Source organism: Selaginella moellendorffii, unplaced genomic scaffold (genome assembly GCF_000143415.4).
Source record: "Selaginella moellendorffii unplaced genomic scaffold, v1.0 SELMOscaffold_13, whole genome shotgun sequence".
Classification (NCBI taxonomy): domain Eukaryota; kingdom Viridiplantae; phylum Streptophyta; class Lycopodiopsida; order Selaginellales; family Selaginellaceae; genus Selaginella; species Selaginella moellendorffii.
The window spans coordinates 274,750-284,240 of NW_003314274.1; the positions used below are offsets into that span (position 1 = coordinate 274,750).

Consider the following 9,491-nt stretch of genomic DNA (forward strand, 5'->3'; position numbering starts at 1 on the left):
TGGGACAATAATAACACTACAATTCCCATTATCATCTACTTATAGAATACAAAGTGGATATAATTCATTTTTCTAATCTTATGGTATATAGTTTGTCTAAAGGGCTCTTTGCTTAGTGGAAGGGACTATATTAAGTATTATAACAAATTAAATCATAAATTTATAAGGTTTGGCATGACATTCAATAGGCCAATTCTCCAAAAATTCTACATATACAAAAGCTAAAGCATTTCATATAAAAAGATCAAATTGCACTACATACAAATCCACTAATGCTTCCTCCTGATATTCCTTTGGTCAACTTCTTAAGTGACCTTATGAGACTTTGAGCCACCCGCTATGGCCTGACACACATGATACTTGCCTCAAAGCGAACCTCCAATCAATCACATTGATGTCGGGCCATACTCACAAAGTCACTCTGGTCAGGTTGTGAGAGTTTAATCATAGTGAGACATTTTCTAGATTGATTGATTGCCTTGCAGCCACTACCTAGGAGTGACATAATAACGCAAACAATGTCTTAAGTGAAAAGTGTACAAGACAGGAGGCTTATAAGCCAAATTTATGCTCCTAATTCATGTGTGTTATAAAGGAGCATAGACCACATACAAAACAGTGTAAACGGGTGCTGAAGATCCATGTAGTTTCAACCTAGCCTAATAGAACACCAACCAGCCCATGAGCTGAAAGATTCCCACCCGAATTGTCTGATCCATGTTGAAAAGAGGATGGTGCTGGCCTGTTTTGTATTGCCAATGTGTCAGTCCCATGAGCTGATAGATTCCCACCATCCATGTTGACCATGGAGAGGTAGTAGTTTCCCACCACAATTGTCAGATTTGTGTTGACTATGGAGAGGTAGTAGTTAACTTTTTTGATCATTATTTTTTAGAGTACTTATATTTAATATTTTCTATATAAATCACTTACCATGTAATTGAAGTGGCACATTAACATTTTTATTTGTATATCAGTCAAAAGCAATATCTATTTATATACTATTTGGAGGATTCAAGAATGAACGACTAATGCTCGTGAGCCAATGTACTCAGATACATGTCTGGGCCGCACATCAAAAGTGACTTCCATGGAGTCTGAGATAACATATTGAGCCATTTTCTCACTGGTGGCCCATCAGATTCAAAAGGGGATTTAGTTTAGTTGCTCCATTTTCTTCCATACAGTTTGTGGCAAGCCACGCCCCCAAGCCTCACCTCCTATCCCAATACCATCGACAAAAGATGCCAGCTTGTTTGAGATCACTTTGGAGTGCATTTCAAACAAAGCTCAACCATACTATTATTATGTTCTCCTTTGGCGCCCATAGGATTTGAACCCAGGAGCTCGAGGAGAAGAGCCTTGTCAAAGCTACACTCGAAGCTTAAGCATTGTTTGTTATATCCTGTTCTAGCTATTTGAACAGTCGAAACGTGGAAATTGGAATCTCTCCGGCCGGGGGAGTCATTTAAAAGGTTTACTGTTTGAGACTTGGCCGCGCCCAGCTCTCGCAAAGGTAAAGATGTGCTCACTGCTTCCTCTCTGCTGCTCTAGAACAGAGTCCCCGGAGGCCGCCAGCGAACACGATGGTCACAACGAAGCTCTCATTGTTGGAGTGACCGGCATAGTTGGCAATAGCCTGGTCGAAGCTTTGCAGCGTCCCGACGCACCCGGAGCCCCCTGGAGAATCCGCGGCATCGCTCGCAGGCCCAAGCCCCGCTGGTTCGAGCACCCGGACGTCGACTATATCCAGTGTAACCTGCTGAATCTGTCCGAAGTCACACCCAAGCTCTCCAGCCTCGGCGGAGTGACTCATGTATTCTGGGTTGCCTGGGAAAAGCAGAGCACCGAGGAGGAGAACTGCGAGGCCAATGGTTTCATGCTGCGATCTGTCCTCCAAGCGCTGCTACCAGTTGCCAAGAGACTCAAGCACGTCTGCCTCCAAACCGGTGTCAAGCACTACCTGGGACCGTATTTTCACTTTGGCACCATCAAGCACTATCGGCCTCCATTCCACGAGGACCTGCCCCGAGTCCCCGGCCTTCCAAACTTCTACTACACTCTGGAGGATATCTTGTTCGAGGCATGCTCGCCGTCGTCGGGCATAACGTGGTCCGTCCACCGGCCTAACATAATCTTCGGCTTTGCTCCTCGGAACCACGCCAACGTTCTTGGCAGCTTGGCCATATATGCTGCTATTTGCAAACACCAGAAGCTCAGCTTTAATTTTCCAGGAAACCGGCAGTCGTGGGAGACGCTTACGAACGTTTCGGATGCCGACCTTGTTGCGGAGCAGGAGCTGTGGGCTGCGACGAATCCAAGTGCCAAGAATGAAGCGTTTAACATTGCCGACGGAGACTGCACGAGCTGGGAGAGGCTCTGGGCTGTCATGGCTCGGGAGTTCAAGCTTGAGTGTCCGGCGTACGATGGAAAGCCGGTCAGTCTCGAACAGCTTCTGAAGAATAAGAAAAACGTGTGGGAGCAGATCGTTGTCGAGAACGGCCTTCTCGAGACGGCAGTACAGGACGAGACGTGGTGGGCTGTCGATTTGTGCCTCAACTTCCCGTTCCAGGTAGTCAGCTGCATGAACAAGAGCAAAGAACACGGTTTCCTCAGTTACAGGAACAGTGAAAAGTCCGTAATCTACTGGATACGAAAGATGAAAGAGAAGAATATCTTACCAGACGACAAATTTTGGACCAGCTGAGTCGTTGCTCGTGCGGTCCGAATGCTCTGGCCCATCTAATAGCAATTACGTGCTTCCCTTCTCCACCCTTTCAAACTTTAAGAGAACAAAAAATCCGAAGAATCCAGCTGTCCTTCGCTATCTAACTTTCCAAATCCTGCTTATCTTACACCTGTAAGTGACGTATCAGGACGGTCTGTCTAGAAAGACCGACTCCACCGATCGAAGCCCCTGATAACTGGCGTCAAACACGAGCTCCCCAGTTCCCACAGGCTTGGTCTGCTTCTTGAACTTGAGAAAAGCCAACGTGCTCGGATCGGTATCGATGGACTCCTCCACCCGTTTCTTATCCTTGAAATCGTCGTGCTTGTCCAGGTACCCACGCTGCATTTGCTTCCGGATAACAGCAGGCTTCCCAGCTTGAACAGCACTAGAAGGTAAATCCCGGTTGGAAATTGTCCCGTTAATGTTTGGCGCCAACGCCAAAGGCGCCTCTGGTCTCTCATTTAAATCTATCCTCTCCGAAAACTTCTTCCTCGATTCGTTTAAACTCTGCACGAAACGGTGCTGTAAATCAACACAAAAGTACATAGTAGAAAACGCTTACTTGTTTCTGCAAAGCTTTTCTCCTTTCTTTCGCTCTGTAAACAGCATTCTTGATCCCGTCCTTGTCCATCCAGCCCTCAGGCCATAGATCAGCCAGCTGGAAAAAAATTAAAAAAAAAAAAATTCAAGAATATAGTAGGGTGGAGAAATTTGGACACAACAAACCTCCATATAGAGCTTGCGACTTTGAGTACCTCTATTTTCATCAGTTCCCTGCAGAGGAATAACACTTAACACCTTCAAACGTTGCAATAGCAAGTAAACCTCAAGGTACTGATCATAGAGTTCGCAGATCCGGTCTTCTGTAGCTTGGTCCCATTTGTAGTTCTTTTCACCAACTCCTTGAACGTCGTTGGAGAATCCTTCTTCAGCCTGACAGTTTTCCAACAATTAATGAACCCATTTAACATTATTATACCTTTGCCTGTATCGATTGTACCCTTGAGCGAACAATTTCTGTCAAGTCACGCTTCATATGCGACAAACGATGTTCCTTTTCGTGCTTAGCGACTAAGCCCATTTCGACCATCTCCTTCAAATTTCTCTACAGATGTAAAGAAAAACATCATTCTAGTGAACAACAGGATGGAGAAAAGTACCTTAAGTGTCTTCAACTGCATCAGATGACCAAGTATGCTCATCAAACGATCGATAAGCTCGTCAGGAACTTTGCCTTGCCTCGCCTACAAAAGCACGACCGACTCAGAATCGGTTCGTAAATATCTTTACTGCATACCGCAAGTCTAGCAACTTTTGCTATTTTGGCCTTTATTTCCCTTGGCAAACGCCTTACTTTTCCGGTCGCATTTGGCTCTAGAACATCTGGAATCGGGCGCACTAGTACAAAGAGCCACGTTAGAAATCATCACAAAATATATAACTTCCTTACGCTGAGCAACTCCAGCTTTTAGATCTTGAATGGCCCTTTCCAAAAGTGACACTTTCGCTGTCGAGCGTTTTTGGGGATCAACGCTCGAGTTTCCTAACGTTGAATTCTGCTAAACAAAAGTTAGAACAGCAATTTAGATCTTTCAGACTTACCGCTGACGAAGAAACTTTGCAGGCATCTGCACCCGAATATGGCTTCACAAACTTTGGCCGGCTCGGACTTCCAACAGCGCTCTTCTTTAGAGCTACCTCATTTCTCTCGCTTTCCTTGGTGCGGGAGCTGTTCTTCGTCAACCCTTTCAACGACACATTTTTTGATATGTAATTGGCTTCCCTGCAACTACTCCCGTCCCTTGAGAAAAACTTGTTGTAGTCGAAGGAAAAAGCATCATTTCCAGCTGCCTGTCGAACCTGCGTTTCCGACTGCTTGTTTACTAGACATTCCCCGATTCCATCCGAAGAAGGCCTGTCTACGCTTTCTTGCTCTACCCTTCCAACAGCTTTTGATTTCTTTGAAGAATCCTGAGCATGCATTTCAGAACCACTGGTTTTCACCTCCTTGCGTTTCCTCTTCTTTGGAACAGGTAAACAAGGCGGATTGGGTTCTCTGAAATAACGATGATAAAACTTCAACGAAAACGCTATGAATCGAATTCAGGTCTTACATATTTTCTAGCTTCCCTTTGTTGATAAAGAACCCGCTGTGCTTCGTTTTAGCATAGTCCACAGAGAAGTACTCGTCCTGCATGTTGAGATAAGAACATAGAAATCTTTCGAGCAGCAAGTAGTCGTACCAGCTCCTTGTCATCTATGAATGAATCGTCTGTATTATACTGATCATCATCCGGGACGTTGTCAAGGTGATTGTCGACAATTTCATCGTCACTTTCTTGTCCTTGTCCCTGTCAAGAGCAAGCTTTTAAGAGTCAAGCTACCAGATAGAAGAATCTATAACCTGATAAAGGCGTTCTATCTTCTCAATGACGTTACTAAAACGATTTGGACCTCCTCGTGGCTCTTTGCATAGCAGCACCGTCTGATCATCACAGGAGCAGAGAACTTCTTTATGGAAGGGAAAGAAAGAAAAAAAATCTCGCTTACCTCTGGTGCCAAGCGAGCTTCCAATGCTGGATTAGCACCGGGAGGAGCCTCAGCGGCAGGAGGGGGTGGAGCACTCTTGAGGAGCTTCTTCCACGACACCACATTCGAGGTAAGCTCCACATGAAACCTCTGCCTCCCGGATTCCGTCCCGGCAAAGGGCGACGCCTGGAAAGCAGTCACGAATCCAGAGCCCTCGGGCATTTTCGATAGGGAAGCGAGAGATCAAAACGCCAGATTCTAGCCCGGCATTCCACTCCTGCTCTTCACCGATCCCTAAAATCTCTTGAGACCTTGCGACAAAAACCTGGATTATGCCGGTTAGCGGTGCCAGATCTTCCGCGAGCTAGGGTTCCTGAGATGGCGCACCTGAATTTCACCGAAGAAATGCCACTGGCAGCGCCTACTCAACCGCGCGAGACCAGGAATCAAACACGCGCCTCCATCCGGGAGAGCGCGACGAACAAACGTTACCTAATATGTAGCGTCCCACCTCTCTCTCCAGGCATACTTATAAAACCTTCAGAGACCAAGCACTCTCGAGAGCAGCCTGTTTAGGAATCGAGCTCTGGACCGTTTTGTGGAACGAATCTAGGCCGTTGATGTCTCTCCATCCAGGCCGTCCGTCTACTCTTCTTCTTTGGCGCCCAATGGGCTAGGGTTTAAGGCGCGACGACGCCAGAAGAGGTAAGAAAATGCGCAACGTTTTTATTGATTAACACCTTGCCGATTCCTAGCAGCGGTTCTCGCCATGGATTCTAAAAAGGTTAAGGCGACGAAGACGCAGGATCCCGCTCTAAAGCAAAGTCTGTGAGATCCTTATGAATGCTGATGGATTTTGACTCCGTTTTTGTAGAGTCGCCAGCGGAATTTTTCTCCGAGAACAAGAACATCGCGGGTTTTGATAATGTATGTAGGCTTTGATTTCTATTTTGTTTTTTGATCCAGGGAAGTTTTGCAGCCTGGGAAAAGCTTGTACACGACAGTGCGTGAACTGGTCGAGAATGCTCTAGATTCGGCCGAATCCATTGCGGAGCTTCCAACGATCGAGGTCACAATGTGAGTTCTTCCTTTTCTTTCTCTTTATTTTCTCTCTTCTGGTCTCAAATTTTCCAGTGAAGAGATAAGCAAGTCCAAGTTTAACGCTATGATTGGACTGGTCGACCATGAGCGAGTCGATGCGGAGCTTTATGATGACTACGAAAACGAGAAAGCCCGCGAGGTATATTTCTGCCAAGAAGGTCATTTTAAAATCGCTTTCATCCTGTAAACTTTCAGAAAAGATTGGCTAAAGAAGCTCGTGAGCAAGAACGCCAAGCGAAGGCCATTGCAGCTGGTAAAAAAGTCACTGTTCCTAAGGCTGGGAAAGGCCGTGGAGATACAGTTTTTTACAAAGTTTCTTGCAAGGTGAGGTTTTTCGTTTTCTGGAATTCTCACGATGATTGGAGTACCCACTCGCTTTCAGGACAACGGCAAGGGAATGCCACACGATGATATACCAAACATGCTTGGTCGAGGTATTATTCTGTATATTGGAAGTCATTTTGATGGTTTCTTTACTGGTTTCTCAGTGCTATCTGGCACAAAATACGGGCTCAAACAAACTCGGGGCAAATTTGGACTCGGAGCAAAAATGGTATCCGCAACATCTTTTGTTAAACGATGTAAGCGAGAAGTCTCATGCAGGCACTGATATGGTCGAAAATGAGTACTGGCCTGCCCATCGAGATTTCGAGTGCTATGAAGGGGCAGAAATTCATTTCCTTTTGTCGTTTAGACATTGACATCCACAAGTAAGATGCTGGAGTTTAAAGAACGTTTAACGAGTTTTCTTTCCTTTGTGCAGGAACATTCCTAATGTTCATGTACTTGAAAAGAAGCCCAATACTACTGGCTGGCACGGGGCCGAAATTCATGTAACCATTGAAGGGAATTGGACGACTTATCGGGTGAGTTTCTTTTCTTTTTTTTTTTTTTTCTGATGTGCATTTGCAGTCCAAAGTTATAAGCTACATGCGGCAAATGGCTGTCATCACACCGTATGCACAGTTCCTATTTCGCTACAGAGCAGGGACTCCAGAGTATGTGTATTCTCGTTGTCCTAGTGCCTTGCTGATCGGTGGATACTCAGAAAGAATGTAAGCGTACAGTTTGTGAGGAGGACCGATGTTATGCCTCCTGCACCTCCAGAGACCAAGTATCATCCATCTGCTGTGGATTTACTCTTGATCAAGCGACTTATTGCCGAAAAGTCGAAGCAAACGTTGATCCAGTATTTGCAGCAGGACTTTGTTTCAATCAACAAGTCTTATGCGGAACGTCTCATCGGTAAGCTTAATGCAACTGTTTCAGATCCTGAGCTCTGGTTTTCCAGGTGAAATGGGCCCTGATTTCACACCAAAAATGCTGGTAAAAGATCTTACCGACCAGCAGCTCGTTCGTATACATCAACTCTTTAGACAAGCTAAGTTCGACGATCCCGACGGTGATGTGAGTACAACTTTTCTATGTTAATATAGCTAACCGTGCATCTGTTTAGTGCTTAAGTCCCGCCGGAGAATACAACCTGCGCCTTGGAATTACAAAAGAGCTGCACCCAGACATGGTCGCCACTTGCCAAGGGAAGTAAGATGATTTCCTGCCTGACTAGAACAGCGAAATGAGCTTTGGCTTTGACAGTGTTCAGGTCTTTGAAGGACATCCATTCATTGTTGAGGCAGCAGTGAGCTTAGGAGGGAAAAGCGTAAAGCCAGTACGTCCGCTGGTAATCTTTGTCTGGGCCTCACGTATCTAAATGAACAGGGCTTGAATATTTTCCGCTTTGCAAACCGTATCCCTCTTCTCTTTGAACAAGGTGGCGATGTAATTACTAGAACAGCAACGAAACGAATCAGGTTAGCATTTTTCTTTTCCGTGATTTATAATCCCGTTCATTGTTTTGCAGCTGGAGCGCATACAAGATCAGCCACCTACAGGACAAGGTTGGAGTTTTTGTTAGCATTGTTAGCACAAAGATACCTTTCAAAGGAACTGGTAAAGAGTACATTGGAGATGATATTACTGAAATAGCATCCGGAGTCAAGGTTGATCTGTTACTACGTTCGGCTGTGCTCTGACTCGGCTCTTCGTTTCAGTCTGCTATACAACAGTGCTGCATACAGTTGAAAGCAAAGCTCGTCCGTCAGAAAGCTGCTCGAGATAAACTTGAACGGAAGAAAAACCTTTCCAGGTATTATAAAGTTTCAATCTGCTTGGCTATTGAAAGAAAACTTGTAGGTACATCCCTGACGTCTCAAGAGCAATTTACGGGGTTCTCGCAAGCATTGCAAATGAACGGGAAGCGAAGAGGCAAAAATATGAACCTGATAGCCGGGAGATTTTGCATAAAGTCGCGGATAAAGAAGTTACCGAGGTAACTTTGTCACGAAAGCTTACGCAGTATGTTGATCAGGTAAGTATAGGATTTTCTTTCTTTTCCGCTATTTTCATTATTTTACAGGTGGATGCCGAGTTGGCTCTTGATTATGCTACTCAAAGTGGACTTGTCAAGGCACGAGAGCCCATTTCCTTGGCAGGAGTAGACTGGACTCAAGCAAATTATCTCGAGCTTCACAGCCCAGTATGCGTCATGAAGTTGCTCTCCTGACCATACATGGTGAGTTGTACTCCGAGCTCTTCCGATGGCATTATTTCATCAAGAGGTATGCATGTCTTGTCTCATGTTTCAGAAATCAGGCAACTTTGACTAATGATCCGGACAAAGATATTGGTGCTTGGTACTAAACTTGTTGATCGTAGTCATTGCAAGTGATCCGTCTCAAAAATTATAAAATTAAAACAAAAACATTCTTAAGAAAATCAAAACGTGTTTCTTTTTGCTACGACATTTCACGCCTTCATGTTACTATATATTCAGCTATAAGCTAAGCAACAAAAGTATCTAAATTGGGGCTTTTAGTTTGGTCACTACACACTGCTTTTAAATCTTGCTTGTTCTCAACTCTAACATTATTGCAAGATCCTAGAAATGACAAGATCCCCTAAACTAAAGCTCATGGTTCTTTGAAGAGTGGGCTTTTAAGTGATTTACCTTTTAAAATTTGCAGTTAAACGTGGCTTCATTTTTAATGCTAATATTATAACATTTTATAGAAAAATCCTTGCACTTTTTAGCCTGATTACAGACATTATTACAAAACAAAGATAATAAAAT

The 9,491-nt window shown here is 44.6% G+C and overlaps 3 protein-coding genes across 5 annotated transcripts; 2 read left to right on the forward strand and 1 right to left on the reverse strand.

Moving 5' to 3' along the window:
• The first annotated feature begins 1,522 nt into the window (after positions 1 to 1,522).
• Positions 1,523 to 2,707, forward strand: LOC9646735 (3-oxo-Delta(4,5)-steroid 5-beta-reductase). Its single transcript, XM_002969631.1, has one exon. It carries the CDS (start codon positions 1,523 to 1,525, stop codon positions 2,705 to 2,707), a length of 1,185 nt encoding a protein of 394 aa, XP_002969677.1.
• Positions 2,205 to 5,791, reverse strand: LOC9646736 (ubinuclein-1). 2 transcript variants are annotated; one of them, XR_002992356.1, is made up of 14 exons: positions 5,282 to 5,791; positions 5,136 to 5,216; positions 4,975 to 5,082; positions 4,846 to 4,922; positions 4,334 to 4,787; positions 4,182 to 4,287; positions 4,029 to 4,129; positions 3,892 to 3,975; positions 3,711 to 3,836; positions 3,557 to 3,664; positions 3,458 to 3,505; positions 3,294 to 3,389; positions 2,682 to 3,238; positions 2,205 to 2,580 (listed from the first exon to the last, which is right to left on the reverse strand). XR_002992356.1 is itself a non-coding variant. In XM_024674818.1 (14 exons), the coding sequence occupies exons 2-14, from the start codon at positions 5,480 to 5,482 to the stop codon at positions 2,873 to 2,875; spliced, it is 1,956 nt and encodes a 651-aa protein (XP_024530586.1). In that variant the 5' UTR covers positions 5,483 to 5,585; positions 5,648 to 5,791; the 3' UTR covers positions 2,747 to 2,872. The 2 variants fall into 2 exon arrangements, 1 of the variants encoding a protein (XP_024530586.1); XM_024674818.1 differs by lacking the exon at positions 2,205 to 2,580 and having other exon boundaries at positions 2,747 to 3,238; positions 5,282 to 5,585; positions 5,648 to 5,791.
• Positions 5,792 to 5,939: 148 nt separating this feature from the next.
• Positions 5,940 to 9,142, forward strand: LOC9645888 (DNA topoisomerase 6 subunit B). 2 transcript variants are annotated; one of them, XM_024674816.1, is made up of 20 exons: positions 5,940 to 5,965; positions 6,019 to 6,084; positions 6,135 to 6,187; positions 6,240 to 6,337; positions 6,395 to 6,500; positions 6,557 to 6,685; positions 6,744 to 6,795; positions 6,850 to 6,914; positions 6,965 to 7,071; positions 7,125 to 7,227; positions 7,274 to 7,359; positions 7,410 to 7,606; positions 7,653 to 7,768; positions 7,818 to 7,903; positions 7,958 to 8,030; positions 8,081 to 8,172; positions 8,223 to 8,361; positions 8,413 to 8,507; positions 8,555 to 8,729; positions 8,778 to 9,142. In XM_024674816.1, the coding sequence occupies exons 2-20, from the start codon at positions 6,030 to 6,032 to the stop codon at positions 8,922 to 8,924; spliced, it is 1,974 nt and encodes a 657-aa protein (XP_024530584.1). In that variant the 5' UTR covers positions 5,940 to 5,965; positions 6,019 to 6,029; the 3' UTR covers positions 8,925 to 9,142. The 2 variants fall into 2 exon arrangements, with proteins under 2 accessions (XP_024530584.1, XP_024530585.1); XM_024674817.1 differs by lacking the exons at positions 5,940 to 5,965; positions 6,019 to 6,084; positions 6,135 to 6,187 and having other exon boundaries at positions 6,287 to 6,337; positions 6,400 to 6,500.
• The last annotated feature ends 349 nt before the right edge of the window (positions 9,143 to 9,491 follow it).

Coding starts and splice junctions, on each gene's coding strand:
- LOC9645888 (XM_024674816.1), top strand. CDS start 6,030: ATGGATTCTAAAAAGGTTAAGGCGACGAAGACGCAGGATCCCGCTCTA. Junction 6,085..6,134: donor GGATCCCGCTCTAAAGCAAA/GTCTGTGAGATC, acceptor CCGTTTTTGTAG/AGTCGCCAGCGGAATTTTTC. Junction 6,338..6,394: donor CCAACGATCGAGGTCACAAT/GTGAGTTCTTCC, acceptor CAAATTTTCCAG/TGAAGAGATAAGCAAGTCCA.
- LOC9646735 (XM_002969631.1), top strand. CDS start 1,523: ATGTGCTCACTGCTTCCTCTCTGCTGCTCTAGAACAGAGTCCCCGGAG.
- LOC9646736 (XM_024674818.1), bottom strand. CDS start 5,482: ATGCCCGAGGGCTCTGGATTCGTGACTGCTTTCCAGGCGTCGCCCTTT. Junction 5,217..5,281: donor AAGCTCGCTTGGCACCAGAG/GTAAGCGAGATT, acceptor TGTGATGATCAG/ACGGTGCTGCTATGCAAAGA. Junction 4,130..4,181: donor AAAAGCTGGAGTTGCTCAGC/GTAAGGAAGTTA, acceptor TCTTTGTACTAG/TGCGCCCGATTCCAGATGTT.